The sequence below is a fragment of the Drosophila innubila genome (genome assembly GCF_004354385.1).
Source record: "Drosophila innubila isolate TH190305 chromosome 3R unlocalized genomic scaffold, UK_Dinn_1.0 2_E_3R, whole genome shotgun sequence".
Taxonomy (NCBI): Eukaryota; Metazoa; Arthropoda; class Insecta; order Diptera; family Drosophilidae; genus Drosophila; species Drosophila innubila.
The window spans coordinates 12,425,609-12,449,889 of NW_022995380.1; the positions used below are offsets into that span (position 1 = coordinate 12,425,609).

At 34.8% G+C, this 24,281-nt stretch overlaps 1 protein-coding gene across 5 annotated transcripts in view; it reads left to right on the forward strand.

Moving 5' to 3' along the window:
• Positions 1 to 1,852: 1,852 nt before the first annotated feature.
• The window catches only part of LOC117791867 (uncharacterized RNA-binding protein C660.15), a 107,244-nt gene continuing 84,815 nt past the window's right edge, over positions 1,853 to 24,281 (forward strand). The window contains exons 1-2 of one of the 5 annotated variants that reach the window (XM_034631776.1): positions 1,853 to 2,130; positions 5,085 to 5,501. In XM_034631776.1, the coding sequence (XP_034487667.1) occupies positions 5,395 to 5,501 (107 nt within the window). In that variant the 5' untranslated portion in view covers positions 1,853 to 2,130; positions 5,085 to 5,394. Of the gene's footprint in view, positions 2,131 to 3,073; positions 3,606 to 3,659; positions 4,082 to 5,084; positions 5,502 to 24,281 lie in introns of those variants that run through there. The other 4 variants (XM_034631775.1, XM_034631772.1, XR_004618108.1 and 1 more) reach the window with 4 other exon arrangements.

Consider the following 24,281-nt stretch of genomic DNA (forward strand, 5'->3'; position numbering starts at 1 on the left):
TAAGTTTATGGCTGCTTAATTAATAGACTAACAGCCGGAACTTTGTTTGGCTAAAGCTCACGCCAGCAAGTGGCCTCCACAACTGCTCCTTTGACCCCCAACCCCTAATCCCTGTTCACCAGTTCCCCCGTCCTACAATCCTGTTTCCTGTGTTGTTGTGTTCAATCGAAGAAAGGTGCCTTAAATCACTTTGCCGATTGCCAGACAAGCTGTGGGGCACAAGTTGCCAGTTTCATAATAAGCTGCTGTTGCCGCTGTTGTGCCACCAATTAAAAGCAGCCCAAACCAACTGCAACAAAAACAACAAAGTATAGGTATATGAACATACTTATGTGCAGAATTCACTAATTACTTTTATGACCCAATTTGCTAGCAGATTTTATGCTAACTGCGCTTTTTGTTATAAATTTGTCGATAATTTTTACCTTGAGCAGTCTCCAAAAACGGCCACACTTCCATTTCCATTCTGTTTCGTCTGCGCGTTCCACATTCACCCATTCCACAAGCCAATCAAAGACGGTGGCATTGAGCTCTGTTTTTGCCAGCAAATTTATTGCTTCCTTAGTGAGAGAGAGGGAGAGAGAGGAGGAACGAAGAGTCGTTTCTCGTCTGCTCCTTTGACCTGTCTACTTCAGTCGCAACAGACCTCTCTTGTTCCCGCACCCGCACTCTCTTATTCCTTATACCCTCTTCAGCAGTACCCTGTGCATTTTGTTATTGTTGTTGTTGTGCTGACATTCTTTTTATTTTTTGGGTCTCATTCGATGCTCCAGGCGCTGCAAACAAGTTTCTTATGTTTCGTTCTCCGTTTTACTTCATCGTCTTGGCAACAAACCAAACAAATAAAACAGAGAGAGGGAGATAGAGGATAAAACTCTTTAGCCGTCAGCTGCTTAGTTGCAGAACTCGTTGGGGCTACGCTTGTTGCGCCTTTTGTTGTACATTTCTGTAAAGATACATAAATAAAAATAAAAGTGAATGCAAAAAATACAAAAATACAAAAACAAAATTAAAAAACAAAAACAATATCTCAATATGCGGCCTTTGATGTTGTAATAAGCCAAACCCAGTTTGGAATTTTTCTTTGATTTGTGCAAATTGTTTGTAATAATTTGGGTGCCGCTTAAATCATTCTAATCGTTCAATACGACAAATTTAAAATATTATTCGGTTAAGTATTCAGCATTTATATATTTATGTCTAATTAAAGTTTCATAGTTTAAATTTTTGGTAAATACAAAAAACTAAAATTTCCCTCATTCAAATGACAGTACATTTATACGTATTTCCCTCATCTTATACAACATCTTATACTACAACACTGATAAGCCTCTCACTTGCGATGCTCATTTTTATCCACACCACAAGCAACAACAAGTATTTCAAACATTTCAGGAACGGAAGTCTGAAATCGCTGCGATTGCGATTGCATGCAAGTGCAAGTGCGATGGCAACAGAGACGCCAATACAATTGTGGCATCTCGTACTGTTTTATCCAATTGGCGTTATTTGAGCGAATTCGCCGCACTCAGCAAGCAAAACAAACGCACTCTCTCTCTCTCCGAAGCGCACAGAGCGAGTCGAATGTTTGTTTGCTGCATGACTTGTGGGTGGTTGGAGCTGAAGAGCAAGAGAGCAATACTTTGCAATGGTCGACACATGGCGATCCCAGAACGTCTCTCGCTCACTCGTTCGAACGCTCGACCGCTCTCTTTCTCACTCTCTCTCTCTGCGTGTCGCTCTTGTTTTGGTTTTTATGCTGTCCCCAAGAAATCATATCAATTCTCTCAGAGAATGTCGTTACGAAGCGAATTGGATGCCATGCTTTTTGGCGTCGTCAGATGTCAGTTTGGTTGCGACCGTTACAACGTCAAGTTTATCGTGCGGAGCTTTTTGTGCGTCGTCGTTGTCATCATCGTCTACGTCGATTTCAGTTGTTGTTACTGTGCTAACCAACATCATTGTTGTCGTCGTTTCTTTTGTGGTCCCTCAGCCACTCGTCACATAAAGCTCTCTTTCCTTGGCTGCTTCAAAAAACCGTTAAAGGCTCAAAGGCGGCAAATTAAAAACAAACAAATTTCTATTTTGTTTGCATTTTTGGCGAAAGATTAAAGTAAACTCTCAAACTAAGTATTTTTTAATATAATTTCGATTGTAGTTTAAAGTGCAATTAATAACTATAAACAACAACAACTTTAAAAAATCGTTTATTGTTTATTGTAATTTAAAAAAATTAATTAAATTGCGATAACGATTTCAATTTTGCATGAGCAAAACTGCAGCTCAAAATTAAATTACGTGTTAAATTGGCAGGGAGTGTTAACAACATGCAGCTACAAAAATAACAACAATCAATTGAAAATCAAAACATTAGTAATGAATAAAAAAAATAACAACAATAAAATGATAAATTCTATTGCATTTGTATTAGTACGGATGGAAAATCATTAACCTATTGCAAAAACAAAACTATTTTGCATAATTACTATTTGTGTTTTTTATGCTAAATTAATAAAATATATTTATAATAACTAATTATACGTTGAACTAATGAACTGAAATTAGTCTATGAAAAGAAATAAATAATGCTCACAATAAGAAATTAATAAATTAATGACTAGCATAAAGCGAAACATTAATTGCATAATTAAATTATATTACTAAACACAATATATATGTTTTATTCATGGTGAAACAATAATTAAATCAAATGTACTACACACATATTTATGTATTTGGAAATTCTTTTGTGGTTTTTATCAATGCTTGTGTGTGCGATAAGAAATACTAGAAGTTGACGAAAGAAGAAGCCACAGAAACACTTGAGTTCTAGAAAACTTAGTAATTGGATATCCGGGGTCTATCCAGTGCCAGGAACGGAGCGGGAATTCTAAGAAGAGGAAGAACTTTTAATGGAACAGTTCTAGAATTTTACAGTATGTGTTGCATAATATTATTCCAGCGAAGTACTGATTAAAATACTGATCTTGAGGAAAATGATTATGAGAGCTTTACAAGCTTGATTGCCTTAAATGTGGATCAATTTCAAGTTCAACTTCAACTTTAACGGTTGCTCAAAAGCTTACACTCCAGCAAAATGTGAAAATTGAATTAAGAATGCAAAAACCAAAAGAAAAACAAAAACGAATTACACAAAAATCAAGAGCACGCTTCTTTTTTAGTGGTAGTGAGTGAGAGCAACTAAAATAAATTTCATTTTATTAAAAAATTCACATAAATCAGTGAGACGGCGGCAATGCCTCAAGACTGAAGTGTATATGTGAGTATGAGTGTTGTGCGTGCGTGAGTGAGTGAGACTGAAACGCATTTATAAATTAAACAATTTTGTTGTTTTTGCTTTCAAGCAATATAAAGTCAACAATGGCGACAACTGAGCTTAAGCTGAGCTTTAAAACAAAAAAAGCGAAATACGAGAAAAACAAAGAAAGCTAAATGCGAGAACAAAGCAATATAAAAGACGCGGGCGGTCGCTCGCCCGATAATCGCTCGGTTCGGTTTGTCGGCCCGCTTGTCCCGCAGGCCTATTGTTTGTTGCAACTTGCAAATGCATAAAACTGCACAGGTCGGAAATGATTAAAGGCTGTGTAAGTACGGAGCGCGGGGGAGGGAGCGGCATCAGCAGTGCCTTTGACAGCGACTCAAGTTGCACATGGCCGCATGTTGCATACAGCAGCCGTCTGAAACACTCAAACTGCCCCAACTGCTAAAGTTACCAAGCGGCGAACTTGTTTCTTCTCTCTCAGCGCTCCACGCGCTTGTCCTGCTAAATATGAGAGAGGTTGTGAGAGAGTGAAATGAGTTTTTGTTTCCTGGGAGAATTTTTATTTTGCCGCTCTCTCATTTTGTTGTATGCGCGCCTTGGTTGTCGCTGAGCCGCTCCTGGTGTTTCAGTTGACAACAGTTCCTTGCGCTGAACGGACCTCTGAGCTTTGACGCTGTCGTAAACATTGTCGTCATATCGTTAACCTCGCGTCACGCGTCGCCTCCTTAGTCAAATCTTTGTGTATCTGCCTGAGTGTGTGTGAGTGACTCAAATATAAGTGGGGAGACCGAGAGACGCGTAAGCTGCTTTTTGGGTAGTTTAGCAGAAGCCATCAAGCATACACACATACTCACAATTGTATGCGGCGAATTCAATGACGTCGCAAATATATTGCTTTGCGTCTTGTGCTTTGGTGTGCCTGTGTATGTGTATGTGTGTGTTTGTGCCTTTTGTGTTTTATGCACGCAAATCGATTTAATTTATGAAAATATGGCATAAACCAGTCGCTATTAACTATAACTATAACAAATACAAATTTACAGAAATAGCTTTGGCAAAAGTCAAGTGTTGCTGCTCTTGTACGCATGCGATAAGGGATTTTAATTAACGTACATGCATGTTGTATATGCTTGTATGTTTATGTGAATTTTATAATATCGCAACAACAGCAACAAAAGTACAGGCCTCATACAAAGTCAAATTGTTTTTTTTTTTTTGTATCACATTTGTAGAGCAAAACACTCATACTCATACGCGAACACATACGCACGTTAATTCGCCGCAGTATGCGTCAAAAAGCCGGCAATGTCAAGCGAGCGATTTGCAAAGAGTAAAGTCAGAGTCCAAAGCTAGCAACAAACTCAAGAACGAAAGTAAAAGCATAGGCAGCGGCAAAAAAAACGGAATGAAAAAGAACAAGAAACAGAAGCAGTAGAGCAACAACACCAATAAATGCGCAAACTAAGAAATTAAAACAAAACTAGTTGATGATGCTTTTAACGGAAGAGTTTTGACAACCGAACACGATAGAGAGCGAACACAAATTGTTGTTGAGGAACGATAAAAATTAACGATTTGAATAAAAACTACAAAAGAAGATACCCAAAACTATTCGATTAACATGAAACTATGAGAAACATGTGCTCTCTAAAAGATTTTATCAAGATTTTTTATATTCAGACATGCCTACATAGGAAAAACGAACAATGTCTTCATAAATTTTTTATATTTTTAAGTTATCAACTTAGAACAAGAATAAGGCAATATATTTATATAATTGTTTTATTTTTGTATTTTGTAGTATTTAAAGATTATTTTCTGCGAAATTAAAGGAAAACCATAACGGATTTATAAAAATGTGCATAACTTAATTAAATATCTGTGAAAACAAAATCAAGAAAATTGAAAAGATTACATAAAACAATAATATAAGTGAAGTTATCAACGCAAATCAAAAGAATTACAAAAGCTATACATATATTTTGCTCTGCACCGGAAGTATATAAACAGCCTGCAAAATTTACTACAATATCAGCTTCAATAACTCCGCCAACACCGGGAACTCCAACAACCCCGTCAGCAGCAACAGCAATCAACCGAACGGCACAAGAATGCTATTCGAGAATCCAGCCGTTGCGGCCAAGCTGCCGTTTCCCTACAATGTGCCGCCGCCTCTGCAAGCGGCGGCCGCTGCTGCCGCAGCTGTGCCAAATTTAAGGTAAGCCCCCCTCCCTCATTGCCCTCTACCCCCCAATCTGATACATAAGTAAGATAGAGCTCTTCAACAACAACAACAACAACAGCAAACAACATACTGAAGGTTGCTGTTTTTCTCTTGTTGTTGTTTTTGTTGTTGTGACTGGTCTCAAGGCCATTTAAGCGTTAATGCGCTTTGTGGTTTGCCGTCGCGTTTTTTTTGTTTTTGTTTTCTTTTTGCTTCCCCTTTGTGGCATATTTATGAAAATTGTTCTGTTTGCCGCTAGGTTTTAAATTTTTCATCAGGCACTCAGCACAGAACAGAACGATCTGATTTTATCCTATATCTTTTATAAGTTGCTTTTGCAAATTGCATTCATTTGTTATAACTGTCTTTGGACGAGCTTTATTTTTCTGAAGTTATCGTTTCAATATTCTTTTGGGAAATTGGCACAGTGGTGCGAAAATGTAGCCAAACATACTTAAATATAATACCCAATTTCTTATCAGAAAATATTTGATCTATTGTACTATAAAGAATATGCCACAGAGACAGAGACTAATATTACAAAAACTAAACAAAATGTTTTATTACGATATTAATTAAACCTATTTCTAAAATAAGGATCAGAAAGAATTTTAACATTTAATCCTTGGATTACTTTCTCCCAACCGATTAGGATACTTTATTAAAAGATAAGAATAAATTTGTTTTTAATGTTCAAAAAGAATTTAAGTTAACAACCTCAAAGTTTAGCTGGAATTTAAGATTTACCGTTTTGAAACTGATCTAATTCTAATTAACAAAAATTTCGTGTGAAAACAGGATTTACATGTTGTTTATTAAAGCACAGGTTTATGTAAATTTTTTGTTCCACTGTGGGGTATTGTGCTAACCAGTTTGGTAAATGGTCTTAAGCGGATTTCCCTGGATTATTAATGCCTTGCACTTGCCTCAAGTGGCGTTTATAATGGCCATTTAGGTCAAAGTGAGAGTATACTCATGACTTGGACTTGGTCATCTTGAAGCTCATATTCAAGTTTATCTCTCCGGCTTGATTTATAAATATATTTCAATATGTATAACGTATAACGACCGTCTGGCGCCAGGCAATTAAGACTTAAAAATTTTTGTGTTTGTTTGCCAATTAGCCTTTATTTATTATTATATCATAAGATATGTTTGCATGTGAAATTTCACGCTCTGCGTGATTGAAAACCAAAAATGTGATGACTGATTAATTTCAATAATTTTCTATTAGTCACATGTGTTATATTTTGTCTGTCCAATTGTGCGTTGCCGTGAGAGAATAAATATAGATTAAAATAACAATTAAGCTAATTATGCTTGCATTTTAATGCATTTCTGCCGCTGCAGCACAATTAAGTACTTAGTCCCCAGAGACAAAGACGGTGCAGAGAATCCAACAAAGTATTTCACATGCCAAAAACACACACACACACCAAGAATAATATCATACATGTTCCATTATTCACATTACATCGACCACTGCATAACACTGACACTGGCATAATGAAGAAAATGAGAAAATTTCAACAACGAAAATAAACATAAAATATATATACTTTTTGCGCGAAGCGTAAGCAAAAAATTTAAGAAAAAAAAAAGAAAAAATTAAACTCGAACGATGAATGGTTTACCCGCCGTCCCTGCAATTTGTTTGACTTGTCAGTGTCAGCGACGAAATGCGGCGACGATGTCTGTTTACTTAGCAAGTCTCGTTGGATATTTCGTTATTTAATTTCTAGTGCAAGTTCATACAGTTTTTAGTCAGTCGGGTAGTCGGGCAAGTAGCTCAGAATCATTGGAGTGTACGAGAGAATTGCGTATGCTTTGTATTTATAAATGAAACACGCCTTTCTTGTCATTTATTACTGTCACTTTAAATCCAATCAGCGCTTTGTCTATGTTCGGCGGGCTTCTGAGAGCATTTTTGTTGGTTTGTTTTCCATATTTTTGTTTTTTTTTTTTTTTTTCATTTTGGGATCCCTAACGCAATAATACATCATACACAGTACACTTCATATCCGCTGCTGTTGCTGCTGCTTCTGTTTTAGTTTGTATTGCGGCAAGAGTCGTGCTGATAATTTCTTTGAGTAAGAAAAACAACAGGCTGCGTTTGAATTTTTACGCTATGATAAAAATAAATTGGTATTTATTCAAGGCACCACCAAGAAAAGAGAATAATATTGAATAACTTTATGACAGAAAACTGCCATTATAGATTGTTGGAAGAGCGAGAAGTAATGGAGGATGCGCTAAGTAAATTTCACAAATTTATTTTGGTTAAATTTTATATGCTGAAATATACGAACGAATACTGACAACATTTCAAGCTTTGAAAATTTTCTAATATTTATCCAATGTTTAAGGACGAAAGCTCGAAATACTTGAAAGCTTTTTGAATTTCATATGGCAGCGTCAAACTGATTGTAACATATTTAAATGACAGTGAGTATTGTCTGGTGTAGATACAGCTTGAGCATTAAGGTTCAGAACTTCCCCAAGATTAATCTAAAGCTCAATTGACATTTTTAATGCAATTTAGACCTCTGTGTTAAACAAATTTCACTTGATAATCACTCGAAATTCGTAGCAACATTTAAATTGAAGTGCAGTTTCATTGTGTTGTGCAATATTATCAATCATGCGTTCTAAAAGTGAAACAAATCAAATCAAACTTCCGCATTAATTAGCATCCAACTAGACAAATTCATCCGCTTATTTATTGTATGTGCAATATTTTATACGCGGGGTAGTCTAGTATCATATGGGAAAAACGAGAAGGAGATACAATCATAGGAACAGACAATAATAATAATATATTGCCAGCACGCATATTAATCAAGGTATCTCCATATCCCCCATGCATAATTTATATTTGTATCTTTGCGTGCGATACGATTACAAATTAACACACGTGCTTAAACGTTTCTCTTATGTAAGTCGACTAGACGTTATCTTAGCTAATTTGTAATGTCTAAATAGAACAAACGCTATACATGAAATATATATATAGTATTTACAATTTAATGCAAAATTTGCAAGACAAAATTAGACAAATTTTTGCCAGATGCTCTCGACGAAAGCCAAAAATGTGCCGCCGGGCAAAAAGTAGACAATTTCAAAAGTGCTGCATAACAATAATAAATTTCAGAATTTTAAATAATAATTCGTCAAGTGCGTTGGGGGCAACCAACCGCGAGATACTTCTACTCTAGGTTTGCTCAATAACGGTGACAGGCAGCCTACGCTCCACGCTCGTGTCTGTGACGGAACTTGTCGTAATTAAGCTACTACCTATAAGTTTTGCGCATTTCGAATTTCTTTTTTCGTTTTCGTTTGTGATACCCGCACTTTTGGCAAAATTGTCAGATTTACATTGAAATGCTATGTGATTATTCATAAGGCGGCATTGTGGATTGTGCGGATTTGTTCGCTTGGGGACGTTTAACTGACAGCTAGCGACGGGGAAAAAAATGCTTCTGAAGGTAGCTGGCGATACTGGGACACCTACTTGCAAGCTTTCATAAGCATATAAATTTTTATGTGTGTATGTACATTACTAGTGGTTTTTGTAAGCCCATTTCTACTCAAGAACTTTGGGATTTGCATTGTATTATTTTTTTTATTTTTATTTTTATTTGTTGATTATTTTGACTGTGCGTATTTGTGAGTTGTTTACTTGGATTTCAAAGGTGTCATTGAGCTTTCAAAGTTTTTGAGTTGCTTTATTTTTAATTTTCATTATTTCTACTCTTAACATTTTATTTTTAAGCTTTCATTAGTATTATCCCTGCTGTGGATAGAAAATATGTCTCTGTTCTAGAATCCAATTTTTTTGTATTTTATTCTATTGTAAACTTCCCACATCGGCTTCAGTCGCTTTTAACTGTAATTCCTCACACATTGTGCTTTCTTTTGCTCGCATTTTAAAAAGCCGCAACTAATTGACCAGCCACAAAATTGTTTTCTTCGTTTTTTTTATGGACACTCATCTTTCATATGGCATGACATGCAATATTTTCTGGTAAAAGTTGTCTCAACAAAGCAGCTTTAAAGTTCCTTGACTTCTATGCCAATGTATTGTTGATATATAATACCCACACATGCATATACATTCACTAATATATGTGTATCTATGAGTGAACATAAGATCTAATGTACATACGGCAAGAACAATGTACATAAGTTCAATTCCTAACTGATTGTTAGTTACGTGCCTCAAGTGTTTGACCAAAAACTGAGTCATTTGAATGTAAGAAGCCAAATTCATCTTGATACAAAAGCAACGTATAATGTTTTTAACCTATTCCCATTTCTGGTCACATATGCAACACATTTCACTCCCTCTCTCTTTCTCTTATTCTCCCGCTCTCAACGTCTCATTCGCTCCATATTTGGCTGCGTGTGGGATTGACGTGATTTTCGTTGAGCTACATTTTCAAGTGACTTTTGGGTTTAACACAGAAATCGAATGAGACTGAAATACAGTCGATATGCAGTCACATTTTTTAGATAAAACTTAAAAAGTTTCCTTCGCTGTCGATTTCTACTGCTGCCGGTTGCTGTCAAAGCTGCATTTTGAGCTGTCGGCGTCATCATGTGGGCGTATTTCAATTATTTGCACGAAATGCAACAGTCAAACTCAAGTGCGGGGGCGAGTGGTTGTGACTTTGTTGCGTATGTTGTGCCATTTAATTGAAATGCCAACCAAAGTTGAGCTCCACTTGAGGCAATCATAGAAAGAGAGGAGCAGTCGCAGAGAGGGGGGACAGAGAGAGATAGAGAAAGATACAATGAGCGACATCAACTCGTACGTAAAAAGTGCACAAAAAATACTGGCAATGTGTACACATTTTGGTAGCTAAAAGCTTCATACAGCAACAAATAATGAAAAAAAATTGTTGATAAAATGTTGGCATAAAGAAAGCCAATGAGACCTTTTTATCAATGTTGAACCTAATGAGTTGCATGTGACGCAATGCGAATACATCAAGTCAATTATTTATCGTAACATAATTAAATGTAATCAGTTTTAATTTAGATATTAATTTATATAGGCTAAATATATTGTAATGAAAATATTACAACAATAAAGTTGACCAAAATTAGTCTTCAAAATTAATCATAATTTCATACGTTTTCAAACTCTTATAAATGAGACAAAAGAAATGTGTGGTGATAATGCGATTTGACGGAAAAAGGAATAACAGGAATGACATTATACTGAAATAAAGTCTGTTTATGTATATGGGAGTATTTGATTACCATATGGCGACTTTGCAGAAAGTTACACTCGATACATACATACGCAGACGTTTGTTTATTTACCCAATTGAATTTCAATGAAGACTTTGGATTCGATTGTCTGGTGATTACCAAATGTTATCATTAGGTTCTCTTCATGTATTGTTTATTTTGCTTAGTTATTGTCGCACTTTGTTTAGCACACTATATAGTATATACAGACACATACGACATGTATGCAAGTTGATGGATTATGTCGTATGACAATTGAATTTGCATGCTTTCAAGCTGCTTAAAAGTCCATATGGAAATTCAACAGTTTAATGCAATTTGCTGAAAAGCAGTTTAAGTATTCACATAATATACAAAATACATATATTCGCATTTATGAATAAACTTAGTTTTTTGTTTGCCTTATGAATTGAATATTGCATACTTTTCAGTTATACAGGCGCCCGTTTGATTTACGCACTCGACTTGAAGAAAATTTAAAAAATAAATGTGAAAAGATGAGGGCAAAAAAAATACGAATGCCAACGGAAATGTGCAAATTCGCAGAGCATGAAAATGTTCAAGATTTTTATCGCCAAAAAAAAAAGAACTCGATAAATATGAAAAAGAAATTAAAAAGCAATTACAAGTCATTTCAATGCAGCGCAACATTTTACACTATGGGATAATATCTTTAAATTTAGAATAAATAGTGAAAATAGATTTTAAAAATCCAACGTTTCACGACAAAAAAAATACACTAAGTTTTATTTACTCTAAAGACAATTTGTAATGGGTGATTGCACACACTTGTTTAAATTTAAATTTGTTGGTATTTGTTTACTTATACTTGTTTTTTGGTATTAGTTTCATGTGCACCTATCGCATGTAATAGCCATCATAGAGAATAGGCAGATACTTAATGGTACTTAAACTGGGCCAGCCTCATAATTTTTGGGCCGCTTGTCGTTGTCAATTTTGTTAAATCTTTTGAGCAATATTAGCAAAGATTTTGCGACAAATATCTTTTATGTGCCAAAACAAATTTGCGAAACATTTTTTCTTGTACGCTGTATGAAATATTTTTTCTATATTTGCGGATTCTTACATTTTATTAGCAAAACATGTGTAAATTAATCAAAATCAATTTGGCAATCAAAAAATGAATATCGTGGGTGCAAGAAATGCCACAAATATTCAGCTACATATCTTAAAGGGTAAACATTTCCACCAAATCTTGGACTTGCGCGTATTTTATATTTATTAAATTGATTGATGATGATGATCGGCAATTAAAAAGTCGAAATAGCAAACGATAACGAAAAAAGTAAGACAAACTTAAATGCGATCAACTGAAAATGTTTCTGAGGCACACGCAAAGATCTCAAATGAAGCCATTGGCGACTATCTCAATCCTTTCAAGAAACGAGTAATAAGCGTCTCATTAACTGTAGTCACTTTTCTTTTTTTTCTTCGTCTATCGTTTTTTATTGTGGTCTTAAGTTTTGTTGCTCGATAGCATGGCGCTTGTAAATAAGTTTGGCCCATTGCGCATTTAGTTCATTAACCTCTCAACTACAACAATTGTTGTAAATTTTCGTGCTGTTATTGTGTGTATCTGTGCCTGGTCGGCTGGCAGTTGTTTGACTCTAAGTTCATTGTTAGCGATAGAAAGCTCTGCGCTGCTCTTCAGTTGGCCTAGCAAACTAATAAAAAAAAATTGTTGCTGCCATGCTCTGATATGCCAATTAAAGTGCGACCAGCAGCTCATGGAGTAGCTGCTGCTGCTTGGCCCTGTTTGGTTCGCTTCGAATGGTAACGGCACCCTGTGGGGGCGTACTTTCTTTTATAGAGCTGCCTCCTAGTTGCTGACTGAGTAAAGTATAGTGCGGGGGGAATAATAGCGTAATCTGTGGCAATTATTTAAAATTAGTTATAAGAGGCAGCCCCTATAAAGTTTATCTACTTAATGATACCAAAACTTTGTTGAGAGTGTGTACATTGTACATGTTTAATGAAGACACTCTTTGGTAAAGGTGTACTAAAGTTATTTGTAAATCGTTTCAGTTGTAAGTAAACTAACTTTTTTCACTATAGAAATGTAATTAAGGAAAAATTGAAATAAAAGCGTATTAATGAAATTTATATGAACTAGAGAAAATATCTTAAGACATATGAATCTATATTTTTAAAAGTTGTAATAATTTGGCGAGTTCAGAAGATCAAATTTATAAATTAACTAATTTTTTATTGCTTACTTATTCTTTGAAATTGTAGAAATTAAATTGAAACTCTTATAACTTTGTAATACTTTGAAATACTCACTTAAAACCAATTTGAATACAACTATCGACATTGTGGTTCAATATGCAACCGCGTAAAATGAAACTGTGACGAAACAATTTCATTTAATTAATGTCAAGTGCAAAACAGTGTATTGTATGTGCTGTATATATTATTTGCGTTTGTTAAGTGTGTGACACAAAGCTGGTACGTAAAGAAACAGATTCATGTATGCATTAGAGAGCACATCAATACAATTTACTATTTACTATTTATTATAACTCTAAGCTATTCTTTCCCTCTCTCTCTTCTATTGCGCTTTGAGTGCTTTGAGGAGCGATTGTCAGGCATTTATATTATATCGATAGGTTATAAATTGAAGACAATGAAATCAATTGATTGGCATTTGTGTGTGCGTCGCGCCAGTCATATACATGAGTATGTGTATCTGTAGCTTGTCTGGCATATGCAATACTTTGACCCCATTTTGCAGCTCATATAAAAACCGCTTTATACATATATCGTACATTTATACATATAAGAACTGATAATTACGCGTTAAATATCTCAATTTTCTCCCAGACCGGTTTCCTAGCTTATAAATTATAGCACATATCACATTGTGAACAACAAAATGATTCTAGAGTAGCTCAAAGCTGCCCTTTTACTTTTACTTTTAAATTTATTATCCAAGCGTTTTTGCAAATTTATTTTATGGTACAATTAACAGAATTATTATTTTTGTTTTTGGTTTTTTTCTTTAATTTTTTTAATGATGTATTAAATGCGCTTTGGGTTTTTATCTTTATTTTTGGCAACATTTTTCCTTTCGCCTCTGCCATTTGTCACCTACGCCATTTGATTTTTGTTTCTTTAGCTTGGGTTCGTGCTAAAAGTTGTGCAAAATATTTGCCAACAGCTAAATTTTATGGCATTTAATTTTGTCAAAAGCGTAAATAGTTTTCTTATGTGTGAGCGAGTGTGTGTGTGTATGTGTATCTAAAAATGTATCTCGCTTGAAGGCTGCTGCGCCCAGCTTGATGCCTTTGATGCCAGCCGCCTGATACATGGATGCAATTATTTTGATGGCAATTTCTAATGTTTATCTATTCGCATTTTAATTGACAAATTTGATTCATACTGATCGAAGAACAAAATGGATTTGAGTCCACTAAATGTAAACAGGTCAGTGGATAATTTGTGTGAATGTCAGTCGTTCATTGTCACTTGCAATCATTCCTTACTCTTTAAATTGTATTTTGATAAACTTATATTGCTTAAATATTTGATATTTGAGATATAATGGCTTTTTAAATAGCTGTCGATTTATCTTCTCGTAAAACCATCTCATGGTCACATTCATTGTATTGAAAAAGATGAAAAGTCGTATCAACTTTTTACCTATAACTAACTGCCTCAGTCTTAGTCTATTTTATTCATAGTCACGTGAATAGAATCTCCTGTTTAAAAAATGTACAAAAAGTTTGTCGTTCTTCTTGGTTATCCACAAGCAGCCACAAGTCACAGTAGAATTGACAATCTAAGTACTTAAAAACATTTCTACCCACTTGGCAGACACACAACAACAGCTGCAGTATTGCTAGATAACAATATTGTCTATCAATGGCAGAAAGCGGACAAAAATTGACTTGACTCGCAGTTGTTGTTGTTATTTTGTAGGCCACAGAAAAAAAAATATAAAACATCTTCGCTTGATTGGTTTGTTGGCATGTCAAATGCAATGAACTCGAAAGAAGGAGAACTTGTAAGCGCGAGCACATTTTTCATTTCAAAGATAAGTTGTAATCAAGTATCACGAATATGGCGAGGAAGCGGCGACCCAAAGTCGCCACGATATCTATCTGGAGAAGCCCCACGATTTTCATTGTACAACATTATCCACAAATTGAGTATCTAAACAGCCGGAAAATTCTAAAACATGCAATGCCAAAGCCAGGCCAGGCCAGGCCAGACAAATGCAACTGGGACCGCAAGAAGTTTGCCAACTAATATGATATGCTAAATAAATACATATCTATAGCAAATGTATCTCGTGGATAAATAAACTTTTGCAGTCGACTGTCAGTTGCCTGCCAAGCGATTTGCATGTCAGTTGCATTCAATATGTATACTAATACACATACCTATGTACATACACAAGTTTTTTCTGCTTTTATTATTGTCTGTGCTTAAAGTGGGGCGTGGCTTGCGGTTGTTATATCTATGAGAATACGTAGATTGCACAGTTTGTGTACTTCACACAGCCAATTAAGTTTGATCTGAGGCAGTTTTTAGTTCCAAGACTATTTCTAAGATTTCTAATACAATCTTCTTAACATAATAAACTATTTTAACTACTTAAAAGTTGTTTCAAGCCCAAAATAATTACTTTCATTACGTTTTTCATTGTTTTGTGTTATAAATTATTTGAATAATTTTAAGCATTATGAAAATTAAATATTATTTCAAAGTTTTCCAAAATAATTCGTCTTTAAAACAATAAACCAAATATATACTACTCTCACATTCAATATCACTTAATTTCCACACGAAGTTGCGTGCTTTTCGTTGGTATGAGTAATGTACAAATATAAATATTCATCTACTTATTCATAAACCAAACACAATGCGAACTTTTCATTTTTCAACGCTGTCACAAATTCTACGCAAATAGATTTCAGTTTACACTTAAAACTTTGACATTACCTACGAAAATGTACATACGGTGTAATCGGGGGAATTACTAAAACCAGAAACTGTAGCTCCACAAATGCTTTTAAAAGTTTTTAACAGTAAAAGTTAAAGTCAAGACCGCAATCGCTGCTCAGCTGTATTGTCTGAATTTGTATTATTTTTGTGAATTTTATTTATTTCATTTACATAAAGCAAGTATTTCGGTTTTTATTTCTGCTCTATTTTTTTCGGTTAGCTGCAACGACCGGATGCATAAATAAGTGACAACCGGCTGTTGGCGGCTTTGTGAATTTCCGGCGATAGTCCAAAATTAAAAAGAAGAAGAAAAACCTGCCCAGTTTTCAGTTCGATTTTCTGTATGTTCGTTTTGTTTTTCGTATAATTTTGCCCGTGGTCAATTTGAGTTTTACGAAGGTTTTATGTAAATCGTATAATTGACCCTGAACTTGCGTACGTGTGTGTACGATTTTAAGTTTTTTTTTTTTGTGGAGTAAGGTCAAGTCTTGAAAAGTGCAAAGAAGGGGAGTAGTATTTTACTAATAAGATTACTGGAATTAAGATTCATCGGAAATACAAAAGCATTTTGGTATTTTTCAGAAAATTATTAAATTTATAATTTTTTTACTGAAAACATTAAGGGACATTTTAACTTAAACTTTAACTATTACATTTGAAATTCATTAATGCCTATTTAAGATCACATTTATAAACCTTAGACAACTTTAGGGTTCAAACCAATTTTCGATTAATTTTTTAAAAGCCACAGCTCATTGCACTGTAAATCCATCAAGTCGACTGAGTTAACTTTTAATCATAATTGAAATCTTCTTAAGCATTATGCAATAAGTCGTTGCCATATTGCTTAACTCTCGACTGCGCACGGAGAGCTCTCTGAATCAAAGCGAAACAATATTTCGGATATTTCATGTTGCCGTACTTAAGTACTCTCACTTCGAGCAAACCGCTCCACCCGCTCTTTGGGGCACATTTCCCCGCCTGCCGCATTGCCGCATGGCAATGCATAAAGACAAAGCCAAAGTAAGAAGAAAAAATACAAAAACCAGTTTTCAGTTTTGGTTACCCCATAAGACAATAGAACTTGGTTGATTGTGCTTTTTGTGGTTTTATTTGTTGTGAGTGCGAGTGTGTGAGTATTTGATTGCCATTCGATCGGTCTGACTGACTGATGGACTGACTGACTGAGTTTGAATACAATTTGCAAATCGCATTTCTATGAATGCTTCATTGGGAGCTCAATATTTTGCTGGGCATCATTGATAAATATGGCATAAATCAGAAGATTTGCGCCATAAACATTTTCGGGTCAACTTGTGTAAATCGAAATGGGCAGTGACAAGTGCCAGAGCAAATGTTTCACCAATACTAAATGCAATTAGTTCGGCTCCAATTCATAAAATTGCATGAATATTTGACAATTTTGTGGCAGCTGCTTTGGGTATTGATAAATGTGTACCTCCACACAAATAGATAACTAAATACATTCCCCAGCATTTGTTGAGAGACACGCTTGAAAATTTCTCTCACCAAAAGAGACACAAATTCGAGCAGCATCCAATTAAACTACTAATCCGTAGCAGTAACTATCAACAGCAGCCACTCAACAAGTTTCACTTTCACATAATTGCTAAATAATTAGCTTCAGCACCAAAAATGCAACTCAAGCTTTGTAGTACTGTGTTGGTGCCAGCTGCCAGACGACGAACTCGTTCAGTGTCCAGGATTTGTATGATGCAAACAAGTTTTCAAGCTCTTGAGCATGTGTAAGTGCAAGTGTGCGTGAGTACTGGTGTGTGAAAGTGAAAAATGCATTGTGACCAGCAGACAGCTAACAATACACTCTGTAAGCTGGCTAACAAGCATGCAACCAAGCTAGCTAAATGCTTAGCTTATTGGGCCAAACACGCCGATCTAAGTGGCCAAACAGAGGCAATGATTTATATAAAAATATACATAAGTATATTTGCTTGTTTTCAGGATCAGCGCAAACAATCGAATTGATTGTTAGAAACTGAACTGAGAACTAAAAACTGAGTTGGTTGAATTTTAGTAACTACAAATTTTATATGTATTATTTTTTTGTTTTGCCTATAAGAGCATTGTTTAGGCATTTAAAAAGCCTTTCTTAAGCTTCAACTTTTATCAGCGTCAAATTGTTGCAATTGAAATTTACGAAGAACATTCTCCGAAATACTCAACTCCGACTTAAAGAGACTATTACGAATACAATGTGCCAAGTCATGGATTTAATTCTAGTTGTGAACTCAAATAAGAGTTAAGTACTAGCATAAAATAAAAATACTTTGAATTTCACAAGTATTAAATGTTTAGTTCTTTTACTCTGCATGTCTCGTCTACTCAGGTCTTTGTTATTTATATGGCAATTCCCAGCAATAGACATTTTCTTAATTCTGTTTGCTCTCGCAATTACTTCTTCTGCCTTTGGAGCCCATCAAATTTGATGGAGCCCCAATGGGAGCCTAGAGAATTGTTGGTCAGTTGTCTTGTGCTCTGACTGGCTTTAATTAGAGCCAGAGCTGGCTCTCACAACGCGCACTCAACAGCAGCCTCTCTCAGGCCATTATCATTTCATTAACATAGACATAAAAGAACTTCCTTTGCTGTGCTCACTTCCCTTCTTGTCTGTGTGGGGTGCGTGTGTATTGTAATGAACACACGTGTTGCGGCTATAAACAAAAATATTGGTAACCGTTGCCCCAAAAACGCCAAAAGCTCGCCTAGCGTGAAAAGTACAGCCCTTGAACAAAAGCAAAAAAATTTTCAATTATTTTCTCGATTTTCTTTTTTTTTATTATTGTTAATGGCTCTAGAGCGGTTTTGTTTTTATACTTGATGTTTTTCGTTTGACATTTGTCGAATTTTTTGATAGATTATTGTGACCATTTGTATAAAAACTAACTGGGATAATAATTAAATATGCTAAAATATTTTATTTGGCACTTTATATAAGCTTTTATGATATGTTCTAACTATATTCAAATATTCTTATTTTTTCTTATCTAAACACAAAATCTAGTTTAATTAAATGAAGACCTGTTCCGAATTCAACAAAATGTCGTTAAGATATCATAATATTTATGAGCGAAAAGGCTTAAAATTCAGCATCAACTATTTCGTAAGTTGCAAATCTCAGATTCTTCTCAGTGTTGGTCTACAGAAGTAAATGTCTGTTTATTCAAAGCGCTTATCAAAATTCAGTATAGTAATTAAAATAATAGAAGTATCAATACCAATAAATAATGTTCTTGATTCTATCAAAATCTAAATTTTAGACTAATAATTATTAGTATTCATACTAATGATGAACAAATCCATTTCATATAAATTTACATTTTCAAATAGAGATTATAATCTTCCACACGTGTACTACATAGAGGCGTCCATAAAAATTCGCTACATTTTATTTAGATCTCTTCTTCTAAACATTCCATCATCATTTTATTTACTTTAAAGTGTTTTAAAAATAAGCGTTATTCTAAAGGTTTGATCGCATACCGGCAATAAATATGTAAAATACTCGTAGAAAATCCTCTAGCTAAATTCGCTTAGCTTTTTTTTTAATGTTTTTTTTAAATATAAATCTCGTTCTAGCTAATTCAACGTATTCAAACAGCTTTTAAAATTCGGTTTGTCTTTTTTTTTTGTTATTTTACCTTTTGGCATGGTACATTCTATTTTCTTTTCTTTTTCGCCTGTGTTCGGGGATGCTTATAAAAAGCATTTTTATGCGAAATTACGTGACGCCATAGCTGCCAATGTGGCCGCGTGCTTGACAATTTCCGACATATCGAAAGTTACAGCATGAGGCTGGCATGACTCCATCTATCTTCCACCCCACTACTTATTGCTTTGCTTGAAAGTCTGAATAAAATGTAATCCGGCAACTGCGTGTCATGGTTTGTATAAAAAAAATGTGGAAAAGTAAAGTCATGCACATTCGTATATAACTTATAACTGTCTGTTTCGAGCTACACCACTACAACAACAACAATAATAATAATAATAATAATAACAACAACAGCTGTGGCTGTTGTGGAACTGTGTTGATTTTCATTTTCAGCACACTAGGCGGCGGCACGCCCACTGTGCTGAGCGTTCCTCTGGTTTTTCGCATTGATTGCGTTACAATTTCAGGTTTTTCAATTTGTTGTTGCCATTGTTATTGGTGTTGCTGCTGCTCTTGTTGTTGTTGTTGTTGTTGTTGCTGTTTCGCTCTCTTTCAGTTAGTCGACTTCTACTTTTGTTTTTGCTGCTTTTTACCGGCTGTGTGGCGGGCTGCCACAAAACGTGTCTGTTGGGTTCGTTTGTTGTTGTTATAGTTGTAGTTGTCTGCCACAGCGAGTGTGTTGGAGTTGATTTTTATCTATACGAGTATCTACGGTCGTTGGTTCAGCAACAGCAACAGCAGCAGCAGCATTATACGAGTAAAGTTGGCTCTGGTTTGCTTTGCTTGACTTAAATGCTATTGCTGGCTGGCCAACTGGGCTGACTAGCTAGCTGGTTGGGCGTCTTTTAACCGGTTTCGTCTCAGGTTCTCATTTCGTTTCGTTTCGTTTTCATTTCGATTTACGAGCGCAAAAATTGAAACTAAATGAATAGAGCAACAGACAAAATGCTCTCGTTCTGTTTGTTGTTGCTCTTGTTGGACATTCAAATTCAGTCAAGTCGAAGATCTTGGAAGGTTTTACTTGCGGTAAACCTCCTGCAATTGAATAAAAAAATCGACTTACCTTACAGATCTAATATATTTTTTCCACTTCTTTTTAACTACTTGCATTAGTTGGTTAATGGCAAAAGAAATCAGTTTATAATTATATCATTACAGTTTATAAAATGGCTCTATTAACTTTTATGCACTTTGCACTCGAGCAAACAGAAAAAAAAACTGCAAATCTGCGAATCGGTTCATTTTCATTTCCCAGTTATATATATAAAAAAAAAGAGGAAAATGAAAGCGAATATCATAACAAAAGAATAAATATAATGCCACATTAAGTTGTCGCTCTGTAAATGGTTTTTGTTTATTTGTCATGCATTGTCTTTATTTGGCTTAAAATAATGTTGAATTAAATAAAATATTGCATATTGTGATTTTATGTGGTTGACTTTCATTTCCTGCTACTATACGAAAATGTTGACACGATGTAGGCGTTATAGAGGTCACAATTCGCACAATAGCCCATAAGCTCTTTTTATTTGAGAATATCCGACCATACAAATTTAAAAAGTGACTTTATTTATAAGTAAATTAATAGCTTGCCCAATTTAGAAATATTACATTTATTATATGTATTGCATTTTGCTGTTGTTAAATATTGTCATTATTACATGGAGAAAGTTATATTAAGATTCAATAAGATATGAACGATATCTATGTTAAGCCCTTTTATTCACTTTTCTGAAATCAATTTGGAGCGTATAATTCGGTATCATAATGCATGAACTAGATCGGCTTTATAATGTGCATGCTATAAATAATTGGTTTAAGCTAGTAGATAGACAGTGATTGAGAGGAGTATTTAAAATATGCATGTTTATATTTTTATATGTTTGTATTACTTTGATTCGACTTGTCGACAACATGCATACATGTGTTTCATGACAAGCCATAAAAACAGAAAATATTAGTAATAAAATAAATTTGCTACAACAGATCTGTGTATGTAAATTTTTTTTGAGTAGTTTTCTTAGGGTTATCAAAACCTTGTAAAAATTTGCCTGAAGCTGGATTGTCAATTTGAGGACAATTCCTGACCTTTTCATACGATAGTTGCTGTCATGTATAGCTTATTTTTATTTTTTTTGGACGACAAAAGACCTTCACTGAGATGGTTTGCTTGAGCTTTGACACACCCTCAAAACTCTAAACGCAATCAACTAAAACAAAGTCAGCCTTCAACTAAAATAAACTGCTAGCTAATATAAATATTATTAGGTAGACTAAAACATAAACTGTTTTTGCAATTTATCATCAAATCTCTGTTGATATTGTTGTTGCTTATGTGTTGTTGATTCGTACTTTTTTTTGTACAAAATTGTTGGACAAATTATTAATTATTTTGGCAAATCCTTGCTTTGTTTTGGCCTTTTGTTTGATGCATCATTTGATAGTTCAACATTGTTGTTGGGCGTGTCAAGTCAACTGGAGTTAATAGCGATTTCGCACGATTGCAGATAGAAGTTTTGTTTGTTGTTAATGGATTAATTGCTTAGATTTATTGCTAATCCAATTGAGTTTAGATTCGTTAATTTGCTGTTGAAATATAAGTTAATCAGTTAATTAAATTCGCTCTTTGGCTTGTTATTTGGCAAACAGAAACTAATGGTTAACAAATTCTATTGGGCTGCTGGAAATAAATCGTAGATGAATTTTTTTCAACACATTCATTATTAATTATAGAAATGGCTTCGAGTGGAAAAATCAGAAATCGTGACTTGACTGAATGCCCAAAAGAGCAAATGTATTGCTATTTTTGTGCGTTCAACCCATACGACAATCCAACCATTGCTTATACAGGAAAAGGGTTAAGCCTGCTTTTGACAGCTACATGAAAATTGATTTTCACGAACAGGCAACAGCAACAATAACATCAACAGCACATAGGGATAGCGTCTGTGCTGAAAATGTCAAAGGGTCGTATACGTTACATTTTGTATTAAATCGAAAGTGAGTTTAAGGCGACAAAATCAATCTGACTGTGGCGGGCTTTAGAATTTGCTTTGCCGCGAAATAGTCTGGGAGCGAGAGGGGAAGACAAAGAGAGAGAGAGTTATTCCATCAATATACAAAGAAACTTTGACGTAACCGTCTTTTACATACTCTCGGATATATAGATATTTTTATTTCATTTTCATTTTCTTTTTTTCGTTGGGTTTTTGGCCGCCATTAGCATAGAGCCATTGGCTGCCGCAACGAGGCCGCAACAAATCTCACCTGAGTTGCCGTAAAATTGTTGCCTGCAGTCAAATTAGAGAACTGTGCCACAGCCCACAAAAAATTATGAGGCACATTGGGACACAGCCGCTGCCACACAGCATGAAATTAAAAACAGACTTTTTGGTCAATTGTTGTTGTTGCTGTTGTCGTTGTTGTTGCCATGGCCTGTGGCCTGCTTTTTGCATAACACAAAATCAATTACAATTTTAATTAAATATGCAAAGCTCAGCAAACGTGAAGAAGAAGACGCAGAATAAGTACGAGGAAAGAGGAAGAAACTCAATCAGCTAAATGTCCCAAGCGACGTTTTACTGGCAATAGCAGCAGCCAGTACAGAAAATGGGGTTGAGTTTAAGGGTAAAGCTATAAAAATTCGACACAATATAAAGCGAACATGGCTGATACTTTGATACCCTTTAAGTTTTCTTATAAGTATACAAAATACTATGGGAAAATTTCAACTACACGTATTTAGTCAAATTAGAGCTGAGTAAATTATTTTTATTGTCTCCTTAAATGGTGTAATCAATCTTTGAGCTCACACTTAAGTTAATATTTAGATTTTATTCAAAAGATGAACAAAATTTGTAAGCAACTGGGAAAAAGTTTTATGAATAAAATACTTATAAAGAAAATTTCACAGCTTTAGTGGCACGTGTGAACTAAGCTTACTATTGTATTCCAAGTGTCAGATATCTGGCATAATACACGCTTGACAGATTTATTTTTAGTAGCTTAATAAGAGAAAGTTTATAATGTTTACTTTTCCTCTGCTTAGAAATTAAACACATAAGTCAGTAGATATTTAGCACATGAGAAAGAGGCTGACCAAAAGACAATAACTAGTAGAAATATAAATGCTAAAAAAATTATTATTTTTATAATTTAAACAATTAAAATTGTATTGATATATTCATTTTGCTACATTCTATGTGTTATAAATATCCTTTGATATGCAGTCTTTATGTTTGATTTATAACAAAGGATAGAGCTTCTTGTTTTACAATTTTTGAAAAATTGATGAACCTTTTAGACGAAATTTCTTAATTAAATTGCCTGACAGGCTTTGGCAGTTTTGTATTTGCTGCAGTTTGAGTTGTCCGACTTACACGAACATCAATTACAATTTGCTTGCCTAGACACTTGGGCTAATCTCGGTCAGGATCTTTGCATCTTTGATGAGGGCTGCTGGCCAAAACCAAGAGGTAAATGGAAATGCGGTTCCACTGCAGTTTAGAAATAAAGCAGCTGAAGCATCTGATGCTGTATCTGATGCTGCATTTGCTCAATTTGCATTTGGATAACTTTTGATTGGTATCCACACACACACACACACACACACTGAGCACTTAGCTTGGTAGTGGTATTGGTATTTTGACCGCTTTGCAGTTGGCAGCTGGCAGTTGGCAGTTTGACGCAATCGGCACAAGAGTCAAAGAGTGAGCCAACTGAGCTATGTAATCCAAGTGTGAGTTCTCGTAAAACGTCCAGGCAGTTAATTTAGCAAAGTGCCTCTCACTCTCGAGCTCCATCACCTCCATCATCCCCATCGAAACGCTTAATTAATTTTCTTGTTTATTTTCTGT